We start from the raw sequence: 18,006 nt of genomic DNA, 5'->3' as shown, positions 1-18,006 counted from the left end.
TAGAATTATACAAAATGTAATGCCTCAACTGTAGTGTTTGTGCTCGTAAGGGTGGAGGGGTCTCTTGTTTAAATATGATTATTTTGGGCTAATATATATGTGTGCGTGCGTGCGTGCGTGCGAACGTGAGTGCGTGCGTGCGTGTGGTATGCCGGGTAGAGTGTCCTCTTTTTGGGGATTCAGAATATGGTCACCCTAGTTTCCGGGGCAACGTTTTCATTTCATCCGGTTCACAGAATCATTTCAACTTGCCAGCGAGGATACGCACCTTGATATTTACACACTGAAGGTAAAGTGATGCTTAAATAACCGATTCTGCTTTATAACTTATATTATTTAGCTGCATCAGATAATTTAAAGGTACCACGACTGACCGCTAACGACGCTATGTTTTCATTACAGTCCCGTATGTCATGTGGAATGTAATTTCTTCATTTAGATAAGACATTTTTCAGTATCACGTAGATAATATCTCTGACAGTCTGACACAATTTGATAAAACCATAAACCGTGTAAACCGTAACTGCATGGTGTACTGCAGTGTGGGCTATCTATCGTACTGTACTGTGGTGCTAAAAGTAATGGCATAATGTTGTGGTTGATAATTACGTGTGTGTGTGTGTGTGTGTGTGTGTGTGTGTGTGTGTGTATACTATTAAATAATCAAACTTTTGCCCTGCAATGTTTATTGCCCACACTTTTCCATTGTTTCTATGCCAGACATTGCCAGTCAGAGATTTACAGTCAGCTACTAAACCAAGGCTTGGTTTAGTAGCTGACTGCAAAAAATACTCTCCCAGGGCAGAAGGCGATTTTAGTCCATTGAAAGAAATAATTGAATTTAAGGGTTAAGGAAGACACACAGTGTGTGTGTGTGTGTGTGTGTGTGTGTGTGTGTGTGTGTGTGTGTGTGTGTGTGTGTGTGTGTGTGTGTGTGTGGCAAAGTGACGCACTGTGACTGTGAGTCACACTGCTAGTGACTCATGGGAGACCTGGGTTCGAATCACGGGCGTTATATGTGTGTGCAATGTGTTCAGCAAATAAACTCTATTGTACTGCTGCTTGTGCCCCATGCAGCTGCTGTCACACACAACAAGCATACGATGACAGAGCCACGCAGCCCTGCGAGTGCCTCCATAGTACCCCAGACAGCCGTGCAGCCGGCCGACACAGGCTCCCAGGCCGTGGAGATGGATCCCGTGGAGTACACACTCCGCAAGCGACTGCCTCGCAAGCTCCCCAAGCGACGCAACGACGTCTACGTCAACATGAAGACGGACTTCCGGGCTCAGCTGGCCCGCTGCCAGAAGCTGCTGGAAGGGGGAGGCCACCGGGAGATCTGCGTCCACGGCCTGGGCCTGGCCATCAACAGGTAGGGGTGGGCGATATGGAGATAAATATTGTTGAGGTTAGGGCAGGAATTTCATGGAGGCCATGAAGGCCATGGCCGTCGTTGCCACTCAGTTTGGCCTTGTGCCCCTCCAAAAATGGCATGACCTGAGGCCACAGTGGCCTTAATGCCCCAGCCTACTGTACCACTTTCTCCTGTCTCTTTCTTTTCAATATGTGTAGACACCAGTGTCTCTTTCCAGTGTCTTTTGTTGAGTCTCCATTTTTAAACCAATCCAGTAGGCTATATTTGATTGGTGCAGCCTAGGGCTGAGCATGCATGGATCAGATTATAAATACCATAATTTGTTTATTTCACAGCAGATAGTCTCGATATTGCATTTAAAATCTTCCTTAACCCTTAAATTCAATTATTTCTTTCAATGGACTAAAATCGCCTTCCTGCCCTGGGAGAGTATTTTTTGCAGGTCTTTAAGTCCGAGTGTATCAAAAAAGCAGCTGGGTTAAGGCGAGCACTGTTGGTCTGACCAGTTTAACATTCACCAGGTTAGCATTCACCAGCGTGGCAGCATTGGCAGGTTAGCATTTCACCAGGTTAGCATTCACCAACGTCGAGCATTCCCCAGCGTTAGTTTTACTGAGGTTAGGGACGGATTAAGGTTAGGTTTAGGTGTATCTCTGTCCCCCAGACTTTCGTCACCTCTGCGCAGCCAATCACAAGCTTTGGTCTGCCTTCGATACGATACAATGTCTCCACGATATTCCTTTTCAGAGATATCGTGACATGATACAATGAGGGAGCCTTATAAAAAAATTGTGTTGAATTGTTAATTCAGAGATTCAATGCAAAATTCATTTAAAGCTATACTGTGTAAGTTGCTCAACTAGTGGTCAGTAGCTCTATAGCAAACCTCGGTCGCGTCCGCGTCTTTTGGCCGTTTTTCGCCGCGGACACCCCCGCGTCTGCCTCCACCTCGCCGAGATCTATCTTTAGAGGGGTCCCTGTTCCTGTGCGTTCAGGCATTCCGGAGAAAAAGACTCCTTCACCCATGCTTCACCGTTCACCCGAGTATAGAGACACACAGGAGACTACAAATATGGCCGCCCTAGCGACCCCACTTCAAGATGCGCTGTGATTGGCCGGCAGTGTATAACCCTCGCTGTGATTGGCCGGTAGTGTATGATGACGTCATTTTGCCGCAAAATTCTCCCCCCCTCACGGCTCATAGAAAACATATAAAGAGAAGGCTTTTGAAGCTGAAAATAACGGAGTGGGTGTTCTAAAACTTTAGCGATTTAACAGTTAGGACAATTTTAAGATTTGTTTTATAAAAAAAGTTACATGGTATAACTTTAAACCTTCATTTTGGTTTAAATCGGTAGTTCTCAAACTTTAAAATGTCAAGGTCTCCCTTTACGGGTCCATTTGGTTTCATTTGTATACTGTACTGTCAGAGTTACATACTTGTAAGGGTCATTTTAGACCTCCCAAAGGGAACCCACACAGAGTCCCTTCACCCCACTTTGAGGACCACTGGTCTAAATGGTCTGTTACTCCTTTTTCTTTCAGTTTTTGTTACCTTGTTGGTGGTTGTACTGTAACTTGAAAAATAACCAAGATCGTGTATCGTGTGATACAGCTTGGAAGAATATTGTGATATTGTATTTTTCCATATCGTCCCACCCCTATCAACAGGGCCATCAACATAGCCCTGCAGCTGCAGGCCAGCAGCCAGGGGGCGCTACAACTGGCCGCCAACACTTCCACGGTGGAGCTGGTCGACGACCTGGAGCCGGAAGACCCGGACGAGGCCGGGGAGCCCATGACGCGCACGCGCAACAACTCGGCCATTCACATCAAGGTCTTCTACCCTCAGTAAATGGTAAATTGGTGCATTTGTATAGCGCCTTTATCCAATGCGCTTTACATAGATTGTGCATTACATTCACCCATTCACAGCACACACATTCATACACCGATGGCGGAGGAAACCATCCAAGGCACCAACCTGCTCACCGGGAGCAACTAGGGGTTCAGAGTCTTGCTCAAGGACTCTTTGACACCAACTCTGGGGGAGCGCAGGATCGAACTGGGAACGCTTCGGTAACCCTCCGTGTTCTAATGACGGTTTCTCTACCCCTGAGCCACTGCTGCCACTCAGTGAGGTGCTTTTCATCGTCAGATTCGTCACGGCAAGTGTTTTGTTTTTTTCACCACCATGACTACAGAAATGAGCTCTCCAATTGTACACCAAGAATAGACACAAATGATGATCGACTCCTTGGCAAGTTGTGGTTTTTGGGAAAACTCTGCTTGGTCAGGAGATGACCACAAGTATCTTTCTGACTTTTGGTTTTGGCAGTGGCAGAACTGCTGTGAGAAGAAGATAAGGACATCTTGGCTTGTCTGTGGACAGTGTTATAATTCCATAGTTTGGTGAACAGACAACCACAGCTGAATGCATATGGAGTATTGCTACATTTTTCATTGTAATGGTTGACTAATTGTCAATTGTAAATAGTCAGTTCAAAGTTGGTCCTTATTCATTGCATTCTTTTGGTTTTGCATGCCCTGAATTCAGTTAAACAGAAATGGTTCACTTCTTTTAGCAATTATTAGTGAGGACCAACATAAATGACAACAATGTTGGAAAAAAAGGTTAACTGTTCCATTTAGCAAATGTTATTTATTTTATATTATTGTGTTGCTTGTGCCAATCAGGAATGCTTCCTCCAGGTGTTTGGTTTCATTATCAGATCGTTGTTAACAAAAAAGGACTGAATATTTGTGTCCTACAAATAAACAAAATTACAAGTTTTAGTATGGTTTTTCCCCTTCTTCAGACGTCCTATGATTAAATGTCCACTAGGGGTCAGTCAATCACAGTGTACCTTGCCTGAGCACTAATATTTCTGGGGCCTTCTTTGTTTCATCCCTGGACTAACCTTCCCATTCCAAAGCCTAGTTTATAACATTCTGAATTTGAGGGTGTTAAGAACTGGATCTCATACTATTATTTATGTGTATAAATGCCATATATGGGGTGTGTGTGTGAGAGAAAGGAAGTGCTGCAAAGCTGTTTATGTGCGTTGTCCATCTCCAGATGCAATTGCAAGCTACAATAAAGATATTACATCTAGTGCCAGATCCAGGGAATCTGCGGCTTCCACTAAATATTGACATTGTCAACCAGTAGGTGTCCTGCTGGTTGACAACTCAGACACCAGGGTCAGAAAACTGTTGCGAGGGAGACCACCTCCAAAAGTTAAATCATGAATTAGATCATGATCATCAGTATGATACACATTTAAGGCACCTACAGTAGTTGCCAGCATGTTTTAGCAACTAAAGTCAGGGCTTGAGGTCATGTGTCTGGAGCATAGACTGTAAAAATAATATGGAAGATGCGAAGCCATTGGTTTCTAAGTGGCGAAAATGACGCTTTTTTGACCCTTGTATGGGTGTCGCCATCATTGTTTGAATGGTACCCCAGGAATCATAAGGAATGCTATTGGCTGCCAACAAGTAGGTCGGGAGTGGCTTATTGTCGGTATCAGCCGGTAACACGCGGGAGTCTGTCCCCGTTACAATGCGCTAGACCCCTGGGAGATGGACTGCTGAGGTGGTAGCCTGACACTTCAGTCCGCACATCACCCCCCCCCCCTGCTGGTGGGTGGTTGTGAGATGTCTGGCGCAGTCAGGCAACTGAGGTGGAGCGCCACACCTACCATCAGCTCCCAGTACTTGCCGCACGACTTGCCAAGCCGTGCTACTCATACGCTGAGTTGGCGGTGCCCAGAATCGAACCCATGACCTTGCGGTTCAAAGGCGAGAGCTCTACCGACTGAGCTACCCAGGCACGAATTACCAATGGTCACATGCAACCGCACGGGTACATGGGAGAATGTGGTCGGAGCCTCCAGCACACGAAGAAGAACACAGCCGGTTTAGTTGGCCACGCCCCCCGCAACTTTATCATCAATTTTAACATAAATGGGACCATATTTGCACAAAATGCATATGGTAATTGAAATACAGTTTTTCACTAGCGACAGGAAAAAGTATTTATGACAATGTTTATTAAGGTTAAGGTTAGAAAATCAAAGAGGAAAATTAACGGGTCCAGTGGAGAAAAAATATTTTTGGTACCTCGTGGGGGGAAAACAGCGCAACTAGCGGACAATCATGGGATCTTTCTCTTCCGGGAAAGCTTCATGAATAATCCAGGCAACAACACCCCTGGTCTGGAGCCACAGAAAAGGCGTCATGACGCCAGCTTCTCTCAACACCAATCACCAGGAAAACAAAAAAAGCCACGAGGAACAACAAACGGACATACTTCCTCTCATCTTGTTTTCATCCATCCTTTGTAATAATATTTTGTATTTAAATGCCAAATGGCACAGAGATTTGGAGGGGGGGACGGGACAAAATGACACAAAAACAGGAACGAAAACATGTACAAACATCTCCACTTCCACAACCAGATATAAAAAAAGACAGGAAACAACAAATGCGGATGGCAACTAGTCTGAAATTGGTGAGAATCCAGGCCTGCGATAGGCCCACTACGTTGTTCGCATGCCAGACTAATTGCATGACGGCTGTCTGATGAGGAACGAGGCAGGGAAGGGGAGAATTGAGTGTGTGAGAGACTAGGATTCTTGAAGAATTATCGTTACAATTAAGGCCTTACAGGACGTTCATCACAAGGGCCAATTAATATTTTTCCTGGCAGCCCAACTGCGTAGATGCTGTGGTTGAGAGCTTCAGTGTGGATGTGGATAATCACCCTCAACAGTTGTCACGTAAGCCCCCAATTACCATATTCACATGGTGAAAATGTTTTGCAATGTGAATGTGGTCCTATTTGACATCATGGTATAAAAAAAAAGGTAAAACGATGGGGTTACATTTGTCTCTCCTTTCCATTTAGGCCTAGCATTATTGAATGCTTTAACTATTGAAAAATAGCAGATCTACAAGCTCACAGTGCCGCGCTGCGAGCTTGTAGATCTGTCGTGAAAATCTTTGAATATATGTATTTTTTTTAAGTGAACGTTTGTAACTCAAATGTTGCTTCGGGGGGGGGGGGGGGGGGGTGACTCCTGGAACTACTCCTGGAACTAAATATTTTGAGATGGGGGTCCGTGGCCAAATACATATCATTTTGGGGGTCCTTCACATGAAAAGTTTTGAGAACATCTGACATAGTAGTCTCTCAAGAACAGACTAACTGAGCTCCAGTTATGTGAAAAGGACCTTTTCTTTGACGATGGCTGGCCAGATTGCTGACATTGAAACCTCAGAAGGATTCAAAAGACAGTTATAGAATCTGGTTAAAATTCAAATTTTCAAGTTTTTTCAAAAATAGCAGATCTACAAGAGCTTGTAGATCTGCTATTTTTCAATAGTTAAAGCATTCAATAATTCTAGGCCTAAATGGGTTAAGTCCTATACTTCTTTGTATGATAAATAACTAAAACAGTAGATAAACAAAGCTTAAAATGTGAGTGATTGGGGTCAGATGTGCTATTTTCATTTATTTCTTTAATGAAAAACAGACACATTTTGGCAAACTACAAAATATAAATTAGGCAGCTCAACCTCTTTTAGACATTGCTCTTATTCCATTGGAAACTGGAAGAACGCAGAGTGTTAAACTGGAACTGTACAAATCGGATGTACATATAAAAGCTTTACAAAAACAGTAGACAGTAGTGCACAACTGGATATGATGTGTAAAAAATACATTTACAACAGTGTTAGACCAGAGCATGGCTCAGGCTAGGGGGACCTGACTAAGGCCCTAAAGAACCATGGCTATTAAAAAAGTAACAAACTGCAGCTTATACTGTAGGTAGAAATATAAATCTGTATAAATAGAAACAATCAATAAAAAAATACATTAGAACTCTTACTGAAATTACCCACAAACAAGTATTATATCTTTCATGAGGCACAGTTTAAAAGGTGAAGAGTTTGTCAGATAAGGCCTCTTGTTGGAAAAGCAGGAGCTGTTAAAAGCCCACAGTCCTCTGGTTTCTAGATGCCATCTATAATGTCTGGGTGGTCCTTTCTGTTGGGGTTATGTCCACTATTCAGCCTAGTGAAAAGGTTGCAAGAGTCACACTCACTGGAAACATACTGTCTCGCTCACTCATACACACACAAACAAAAAAACAAACACAAATCAGACTCTCTCACGCACACACACAAACATACACAAATTCGCACACCTACAGTACGCACGGTTGCACGCACGTACTGTACGCACACACACAAAAAGTGCTGGAGAATGCCCATTGAAAAGCTATCGGACCAGTACATTCCTTAGGCCTCATTTTTGGTCGATGTGTGCTTCACCGTCTATATTCCAAGGTGCTATTTTCTCTTGTCCTTCCAAAGCCCAGGTGGGACTGTCCTTCTCTTCCGGCTCCAGCCTCTCCTATGAGGATAGCTTTCTGCCTCTCACTGTACGTTCCACACTGCTTTCACCAGCCAGAAGGCAGGGCCAGAAGTGTGATATCCCTCCTCTGTCTTGGGAAACACAAATCAGCATGGCCCAGAGTTAGGGGGACAACCAATCAGCTTACGTCTTGCTGACAAGCCGGCGAGTCTGAGACAAGGCGACGCACTTTGCCGCGCAGGAAGTTGACGTATACTTCGAGTACTTCTGATGCTGAGGACACCTGCCATGTGTCTGCTATCCCCGCTGCACTCGCTGGCGGTGTGTACTCCTTAAAGGGGAAACAAAGGAGCATGTGAGACACAGTGGTGCTTACTGTACTGTACTGCAGCTGATTTTGTTTTTCTTTAAGCTTATCCATGCCATTATCTATGTAAGGGGTAATGAGCAGTTGTCATACACTCTTTATTATGTATATCATACAGCATAACGGCATGTGTGATCATCTATCTGAATTTCTAGTTGGATGTACCGTATATAATTAATTTCCCATGCCATTATCCAGAAATCATAAAGGAGCTTTCTAAGTTTCACAATGAACTCTATGTCTAGGATTTCTAGGAACTGGCGTAATGTCTGTTTGCTGTAGTAACCCTTGAACCTACATGTGGGCATTTCACAAAGCTTTAGTCTGCCATTCCATGTGGATTAGCTTGAGCCTAGTTTAACCTCATCTAAGTGCATTCAAAGTAGCCGATATCCAGATCCATTTCCCCCATCAATTTGACTTGTGGATCTTGTTTGACAATTGTTCTTGCAAATGGGAGGAATAATGTAAGCAGAGTAAAAAAAGTAACAATTTGCTAAATGAATTGACAACAAACACACTATGGATGTACTTTCATACCTCCCCAATGTGAAGAATCGGACAAAGCACAATATTGGAGCAAAATGGTCATTATTAGGATGCAGTAGTTAATTAAGAGTCGCTACTTTAAACTTTATGGCTGAAATGGGTTGGATCTGATACCTCTCTAGGCAGGATGTTGAGGCTGCGTAGCCAATTTGTGATGCTGTTCACGTTTGTGATGCTATTGTCTATGTGACTGCGCCGTGTTGTGCTTGTAACTGAGCGCTGTAGAGGGTTCAGTGCCTGCTGCAGCAGCCATAGACCAGACTGCACCTCCTGGGTTTGAGCCAGTGCCTGGTCAGGAAAAAACACACAGGACAACAAATTAAGTTAGGTGATGTGATAAACTCAAGCCTCTCAGACTTTAACAAGACTGCCGTCTCAAACTATAAGATTTAAAAAATACTTTTCAAAGACTGTTCAAATGTTTCAAATATTTCTGTCTTTAGATGTGAGATGCCTCTAAAGATTTGACTTGTGATTGATATTCTCGGAACAGAATCTGAATCTCGTGTTGGGGTAAAAAACTGGTCAAACTACCACCTTATACCTAATGATTGAGTAACGACTGAATGACGGGAGCGCGCCTTGACTCATCTTGATTTTATTACGTCTTGACTGTAACCGTGAAATCATTTGAAAGTCAGCAGGTGTAAGGCCAGCTTAAGGGAACTTCCTTATAAATTATGAATGGATGTTGTATGTCCAAAACCTGAAATCTGAAAATGTCAACAAGGGTAACCTTAACATGTGCAGGGTACATGCTCAATGTTAAAATGTAAATCTCCAGTTGTATGGTAGTTGATGCACTCTTGTTTTGACTTTTCTGATTGAACATAGGAGCAAGGCCTTTAGCCTATGTGAGGAATAAGCCAGTTTCCTGATTTCTGTCTGTTTAAATATAGTATGGGGAAAGATTCCAGTGTCTGTGTAATTCGTCTTCTGCGACTTACTGTACCTATTAATTATAAAGGGCTCTTATTTAAATGTATGGCTAATTTTACATGTTGACTTACGTTTCTCTTCTCCAAGACACTGGTAACGCTGGTATTTGGAACAGGGACAGGCCCTGAAAGGCTGCATTCTTCTTTGCACGACCGCTGAGAGAAATAGAGATGTAGAATAAAATTAGATAGTGGTTGCTTTTCTCCACAGTGCCTTACATTTTTAGCAGTGGTAGACTAGTGGGCAACAAGACCTTTAATCTTAGCTATATGACCATGAGATGTCACAAAACCTCTACAATAGGCAGTTGCCTCCTCCTATAGAGCAGCGGTTCTCAAACATTTGAATTTCCAGGACCCCTAGTTTGGTAGGCCTATGCATGATTAGCGATGGGACGATAATCGATTTTATCGTGATGCAAGAACTTGTCCTCCATCATGCACTGGGATCAATTCACCCTTTATTTGCCGAGCTGCATATCCGGTACCACTTAAACCCTCTATAATTGGTAAAACGGACCTGTAAATAATGTACTTGATACAGTCTTTTTTTCCCACTCTCTACCAAATCTCTTTGCCAAACAGAGCAGATCTACAAGCTCGCATGACACAGACAGATCCCAGTTTGAGAAGCACTGCTATACAGCATGTATGGGTCTGGATCTGGCTCTCACCATGGCTATCTCTATGTCTCGTGCTTCCTTAATGAAGGAGGTTAGGACCTTCAGGTGGTTGCAGATGGGAGACGTTAGGCCTGGCCGGGTCCACTCCAACACCATCAACAGCAAGGTAAACAGTCCTGCAATCACATTATGTCACACACAGTGAAAAACAAGTTGAGAAGTACGTACGGAAAACACCATGTAGCTGGAATGGATGGTGCTGTGTTAGCCTGAACAATATTTACATTGATCTCAACACATTCAAATGCTAATAAATGTGTGTTTTTTAAACAACAGGAATATAAGAAATGGGCTGATTTCAGCCACAGAATGGGACTGCCGAGCTTTGTTGATCTCTGATATGGATGCAAACCTTACATATTTAACAGTTTTTGCCACATTCATTAAACAAATGTAACCCTGGATATACAAACCCTGTCTGCACCAACATCCCTTATCCCACAGCTCTTGATATTGACCTTGACCTTTGAACTTCTCAATTTCCATGAACACCTACCCATCCATTTGTGTGATCTTGAACCTTTTGACACCAAAGATCTGTTCAGGGCAGCCTTTCATTATTCCCTCCAAGTTTCATGAAAATCTGCCCATCCGTTCTAAAGTTATCTTTCTAACAAACACACACACACACGCACGCACGCACACACACACAGAGACAAATAGACAGGACAGTAATTTTAACCCTAGTGTACTATCCCTATTCTGGATCATAATAGGCATCGTCAGAAATAGCAGATCTACAATCTACATAAGAGATTTAGTATGAGGGAAAAAAGGAGTTGTTCGAGTACAGACCCTGGTCAATTTTGTCCGTTTCATTGGTTAAAATACACTTTTATGTATTTTACACTTTTGTGTATCATAATGAAGCTTGTGGTTTTGCATCTTATCTTCATAGCTATTATGATATTATGAGTTGATGTACTGAGATGCAGCCTGAAGGCATGTATGATTTCAAGGGGACCGAAACTGTTCCCCAGGTTCTATGTTCCCCACTTACCCCCACAAAAAAGGTTCTATGTTCCCCGCTCAACTTAAAAAAGGTTCTATGTTCCCCACTCATCCAAAAATGCAGGAAACATTCATTTCTAATTATTAATAACTCAAAACACAATAATGGGGAGAAATTACGAAGACTAGTGGGACAGGGGGCACTAGGGACATCTGGACACCATCTTTTTGTTATGACTGGGCATCTGGACGAGTGGGCACCTGTACATCTGATCTGGGTAATAGGGACATGTGGGCATTTGGACGAGTGGGCACCTAGACGAGTGGGCACTTAGGGGTGGAGACATCTGGGCAACTGGGTACCTAAACCTGGGCAACTAGGTACCTAAATTAGGATTGCCCACATGTTCTTAGTGACCAGATGTCCCACCATTTCCTGCATTTGAGTTGGGGAACATACAATAGATCCTTTTTTTGGTTGAGTGGGGAACATAGAACCTTTTTGTGGGGAGGGTGTGTGGGGAACATAGAACCTGGGGAACATAGAACCTTTTTGGGGGGAGGTGGGGAACAGAACCTGGGGAACATAGGGAGGACCCCATTTCGAGTTGACTTGAGTTTGTGAAAAAAGGTCCTTTTGCACATCTACTGGCTACTGGGACAGGCGTAGGTGCAGGCAACCATTGTAATAGATATAAGACAGTCTTGTGCACTTGCAGGAAAAGAAGTATCCTTCATCAGGTATTATCAGCTGATACCTGGTGAAGAACCGAAACGTATTTACAGTGAAGACGGTGTGCAGGATCTCCATTTCTTCAAGTTGACTTGGCTTATTGTGGGTATCAGCCAAGAATTTGTGGCAGGATATTGTAAATGTTATCTGTGTGTCTGTGAACAAATTAACACGAGAACAAAAAAGGAGGGCTTGCAACTCTTGATTTAGTGCTCCGTACAAAAACTGTTGGGGATGGGCGTTGCATTGCAAGAGATTTTGAGGAAAATAACAGACCTAGTATATAGCCCTGGGGAACCTCGGTCAACTAACTATAGGTTTTATGTGGTTGAGGTTATTCAACTGGAAGAGGATAGGCACAAAAACACACACCAATACATTAAATGTTCCAGGGTACACACTGGATGAGAGCCAAACACAACTGGTTGGTGCACATGACATCATACACTCTATACATTTATCCGTATGTATGTATATTAGAAACATATCTTATTGCTTCAACACATTACACTGAACCAGCTTACTTAAATATGACTACTACTCATTGCAGACATAACTTACTGGTGGTTCAGGTTGGCTGTCAAGTGGCATCCAGTAACATCAGCAGAATATTGAACACAAAAGGGTGCCTATTTGGATGTCTGCATTCTCATGTGTATGTACGATCATGTGAGCTGACAAAATGATACTCGTTTAACCTTTTTCTACAGAAAGGCTTTTCATCAACAGCAGTCAAGCAGCCATTTATCCATTTCTACTTGGTGCTGGGCTCATGAACTGTACATAAACCAAAGGTTTTGTGGACGTGAAAACACAAGTTTTAGATGCTGTCAGGTTTTGTCTGTGCCTCAGTTTTAGTTCCCTAGATGTCACGCTGTCGTACATCAAAGCCTATGTGGTATGCGCCTGAACCGGTAGGCCAGTGGGCACCCCATGAATTCACTTAGCTGCAGACCCAATTCTTTAATGGATTTTCCAATAGGATAATGAATAACTGGCACTTTATTATGGATTTTTATTATGGCATGGTACAAATTGGGCATCAGCCAAGCTAAATAGTAATAATTTTATATTGCCTTCAAATATGTACCTTGTATGTATATTATTTTCCATGCAAGAATTACTCTAGTCTCTCTTGCCAGACACAGCACACTCTGAGCCCTCAAATTGACAGCAGTTCCATTGTTGTGGATCATTTGCTGAATGCACTCTTTCACTGCAGTCTGGATGTATGTATGACGCAGAAGGTTGACAGACATCATATCTATCTAAAATGAAAATGCTCTTCCTACTTTGGATCAAAGCAAACAAATCATGGCAACCACTGTATATTACATAGTTTCCCATTTCATGGGCAGCTTTCATCTTTACACCAGCTTATCTTCACGTTTACCCAGTCACTGTAAACTGCTTTCAAGTTGTGATGTCCCTTCCCACGTCATGCCTTCCTCAGCAAATTTGAGAAGGGATATTTTAAGAGGTCGCTGGGATAATTGGCTTAACCCCCTTGGCCGACCACCCACATCATGTAGTCTGTACAGTTTAGAGACAATTTTTCTCCGGTTTACATTAACAATCGGATTTTGTTTTGTATGTACAAGACAAGTCAGTTTGTTTGGCATCGTATATCTGCATCATAACACAGCTTCTTACATAATCCCTCTGTGTGTTCCTGATACACAGGCTGATAATTATTCTATAAGCAATGAATGCATGGCCTCCTGATTTCTTAGAAGGAAGATTGCGTTTTCACCCATGACCGTTTGTGTTTGTCTGTGTACAGCTGATCTCGGGCACCGGCACACAGATCAGTGTGAAGGTTTGCACACACACTCCCACTCTCCCAGTAGGACATGGAAGAACCTCCATCACAAATTATTCAAATGAGCCTCATGGTGATGCTGTAAGAGGCCACTCCGCATTTTAGCCTATGACGCTACAATTCCTTTGATCATGACACAACTACCCATATATTCTACTTGATTAGATTATCCACAATTTGATATTTTCTTCAAAACACACATTTTGCAAATCTACAGTTCTTGTCCAAAACACAAATCGGTACACATTATCTCTTGAGTCATGTGAGATTTGTCATATCAATTCTAATTGGCTGCGGCATCCAAAATTTGCAGGAGGGGCAAATTGTTTTTTGCTAAAAATGCCAGGAATCATGAATGCAGCATCTGATCTACCTCAATCACACATTGAGGGGTCTTCAAACAATGCCCATAAGTGGACCCCCCCCCCCCCCACACACACACACACTATGCATATCAAACTTTTCTAGTCACCAGGTGGTCCAGCACACATGCAGGCAGAATGTATGTTAAACAAACATAACACCCATACAGTGTAGACACGAGGCACATGCATGCTGCTTCCATGCGCCTGCATGGGACATAAACAGTAGAGACCCACATTTCCAATCTGTTGCCAATAAGGATTAGGCCAATCCTTATTGGTCCTCATTATTATCGCTAATGCACTGCAGACATCCTTAAGATCAACAATGTGATCTCAAGTAGAAGCACTGAGTTGTCTTAATATAACCTCGACCCCATTCCAGTTGTGTATTGTGTGTTTGTGTGTGCGGTGTGCACGCGCATGTGTGTGTATGTGTGCAGCGGGAATAGTAATAGTAACCTCATCAATGGTTTATTTTCTGCAGACTCTGTATTTGTATTTGTCCAAAAAATGCTGATCACTTTGTTTAACAAGAGTATATGACTCAGCTTGAGTAATACACCTCCAGTGTGGCCTACGTGACTCATGAATGGATACCAACCGTGCACACATTGCACATGCCGTACCCAGCGGTTAATGTTTGCAGTTCAGGATTGTGGCCAAAGTAAAAGGTAATAGGCTGATTGCCAGCATCAGGCTGCCATCACTTTGTTGCAATTTAAAATTGGAAGTTCTATTCTGGGAAATAGTATGCAAGAAACTGGCAAGCGTCACACTGCCACAGATAACTCAGAAAGGTCAACAGGTGCTCCCAAGAGATGATTCAATGCCCACTCATTATTCATAACAATTCTTGGCAGCCAAACATCAAGCTGACAAATCATAAAACCGCAGCACTGGGCACGGTGGGCACCAACCTTGGCTGAAAGCAGACTGTACTATCGTGGAAATACGGTTGAAGAACAGGTAAAACAGTGAACCCCTACCGGGCACCACGGAGGGTTAATCCGGCCCTGGACACATGAGGTCAGCAATTTGATGCAACCTGTATGGGAGCTGATACTACTAGTCAGGGTTGACTCTTTCTAATTAGTGTTTATAATTAGCCAATTGTGTGCTTCCAATTTTGTGGCAACAGTTTGCGGAAGGATGTTTCCTGTTTGAGAATGACAATCCTCCTGTGCCCCCCATACATAGATGGTTTGTTGATATCAGTGAGGAAGAACTTGACTGGCCTGCACAGAGCCCTGACCGTAACCCTATCAAAAGCATTAATGAGGTCAGACACTGAATGTTGGGAGATTAGACCTGACTAGCACATGGCATTTCAATTCAAATGTGTTTGATAGGGTTTCACTTTAAATGTCACAGTTAAATTACAGTACAGACTTTGCTGCATAGACCTATATGCTGAAATATAATAAAAGTAGTAGGCGGCACAATCACTAATGATATACATCAACAGGAAGATGCACTCTGCACTGTCCTGAATGACCAGAAATCAGATTACATGTGTGTGACATCATTTCCTGCTGACCCTGATTGGAGCACCCACATCAGCCTAAAAAAAACATCCTTGCTCTTTTCTGCTGTGTCACAGTGTGTGGCATATCATAATAGGCCTATTCATTATTTGTGTGTGCTGAAAATGCAGATTCAACTTTCACATGCTCTACTAGCACTTGCATGTCATGCTAGAAATGAATGTGTGAGAAACCATCGTCTGCAGAATAGCTGTTTTAGAATAGATTGTTCAGTTAGACTTGATGGTGACTTAATTGTCTTCACGTGCTAACTGCTGGCCTACAATGACTGGTCTATAGCTACTCTATACAAATAGAACATTGAAACCCCAACAGTATAGCCAGACTAAAGTTTAAAGTTCCTGCTGCCTCAGCCTCACTGCAATATTTGAGCCACGATTATGCTGGCGCCAACCTATGCCTGCCTGGGCAACAGGGTCTAGAAAACTGTACAGAAACCTTCGCTCCAAGTCCATTGATAAAGTTTACGTAGAGCACTGTCAAGAACGCATGCAGGTCAAAGTTGGCAGAAAGGTTTAGGCTTAATTCTCCAGCGTCAATTAAAAAGGACAATGCAATAGGCTAATCTAAGTAGATAGACACATGTTAGCAAACGGAGAAAATAAAAGTCAATTATGTAATTACATTCTATAAACAACATAGAAATATATAGGTCTACTACATTTAGATTTAGGCTTCAATTAATTTCGGATGCAGGCTAATACAATAAACCAAAACTCTTACCTCTAACCGTTTTCTGCAACATTCGCAAAGAGGTGCCACATCTTTTAAACACATCGCGAAAAATGACACAAGTGCACAAACGTCACAGCGCAATCAAACGGCATCTGGCCAAATCCAACCAAGATCCCTATATTGCAAAGTCCGCAAAAGCCACTGCCGGTGAGAGTAGCCTAGTGAGCGACCAGGCTTTGTTTGCATCAGCAAAGCGCGTCAGCTACAGCCTTCTCCCCGTACGTCCCCTGAGGTAATAAGCGATAACTCCACATGGATGAGGAGGGCGCACCTTTTACGCACCGCCAGGAGCGATAGTGACCAGCATAGCTAAAACACCAACTCCCTTCGGTGTCGTGCTCGTCGTGCGCGTAAAGCACCCAACATAGATTACTCAAGTACCGAACAGAAACATAGGAAGGCATCGCAATAACTCACTGGACAACTCCATCATATCGGAATCCGCATAGTCCCTCACTGGATCCTCACCGTTTCTCCCATAGACCCATCCATCTATTGGCCATTAATTGGAAACGAGCTCTCTTTTATGGATTTCTTATCCGGTAGTAGGTGTTTCTTCAAATGTCGTTTGACTTTTTCCCCCTTCTCATTAATGACTTTGAAAATCAGGTTGCATTGTCCTGTGATGATTATCTACTACTTCCCCTGTTAGGGAAAAAATAGTTTTTTCATTCATTGTTATCCAAATAATGTTTTCAAAACAATGGAAAGTAAATAATGTCTCGAAACGTCCATGCAGTGACTTCCCATCCACTGTTTTGTTTAATGGAGGATCACCTTTGGTAGATATGTGTTCCAAAATGATAGTGTAAATAATACGTAATATGCCAACTATTCCAGAATGTTATAGCCTAATCATATCACTGTCATTGTTCACGTGCCAAGGCGCGTGCAGCCAGTGACCACTTGTAGATAACCTGTCTGTCCGTCTGCAAGTCTGTCTGTCCTACCATTTCACACCTTAAAAAATAAATAAATAGTCATTATCAAATTAAAGTTATGAAGGTCTGCTGTATAAATGTAACTTACACTTGCACTTGACGTTCTCCATGCGTGTAGGCTAGTCTGCTGGAATCCACGAACGAACTATGATGTCAGTTCAGTTAATATATTTCAAATTTTAACCAGGACATATCTGGCTTAGTGCCAAATGGACTAGTGGAAGTGTAGACAAATATTTATCTACCAAAAAGAAAAAAACTGACATGACTATATAGGCCTATAGGCTACATACCAATTTCAAAACTTGTATAATATGTCTAAGAAACTTAGAGGGGCCACACCATGCTTTTAAAAAATATATATTTTATATAAATATTGGTCCATAATACGGTTTTATACAGGTTTTAGCCTAAACAACCACCTCGGATATTGAAATTTCATGTTCTGTCTGTCTCTAATTCCAAGCCTTTTCAGATGCAATACCAAAATGCCCTTTGTTGGCAACAGGGCGCTGTCTTTGGGCTAAAATTGGAACGATACAGAGAAGATTAGCATGGCACCATGCTAATCTTTTCTGTATCGTTCCAATTTTAGCATGGCACCATGCTAATCTTCCA

The 18,006-nt window shown here is 42.7% G+C and overlaps 2 protein-coding genes across 2 annotated transcripts; one reads left to right on the top strand and one right to left on the bottom strand.

Moving 5' to 3' along the window:
- Window positions 1-240: 240 nt before the first annotated feature.
- Window positions 241-4,100, top strand: pop7 (POP7 homolog, ribonuclease P/MRP subunit). The gene is made up of 3 exons (XM_080741268.1): window positions 241-289; window positions 1,078-1,372; window positions 3,047-4,100. Exons 2-3 carry the CDS (start codon window positions 1,104-1,106, stop codon window positions 3,228-3,230), a joined length of 453 nt encoding a protein of 150 aa, XP_080597394.1. The 5' UTR covers window positions 241-289; window positions 1,078-1,103; the 3' UTR covers window positions 3,231-4,100.
- A 2,664-nt stretch (window positions 4,101-6,764) lies between these two features.
- epoa (erythropoietin a) lies at window positions 6,765-16,574 on the bottom strand. The gene is made up of 5 exons (XM_080742402.1): window positions 16,436-16,574; window positions 10,289-10,413; window positions 9,687-9,770; window positions 8,791-8,964; window positions 6,765-8,091 (listed from the first exon to the last, which is right to left on the bottom strand). The coding sequence occupies exons 1-5, from the start codon at window positions 16,455-16,457 to the stop codon at window positions 7,939-7,941; spliced, it is 558 nt and encodes a 185-aa protein (XP_080598528.1). The 5' UTR covers window positions 16,458-16,574; the 3' UTR covers window positions 6,765-7,938.
- Window positions 16,575-18,006: the final 1,432 nt, after the last annotated feature.

Source organism: Nannobrachium achirus, assembly GCF_963921795.1.
Source record: "Nannobrachium achirus genome assembly, chromosome: 14".
Taxonomy (NCBI): Eukaryota; Metazoa; Chordata; class Actinopteri; order Myctophiformes; family Myctophidae; genus Nannobrachium; species Nannobrachium achirus.
The sequence above is the reverse complement of the archived record's forward strand: the minus strand, read 5'-3'. Positions and strand labels throughout refer to the sequence as shown.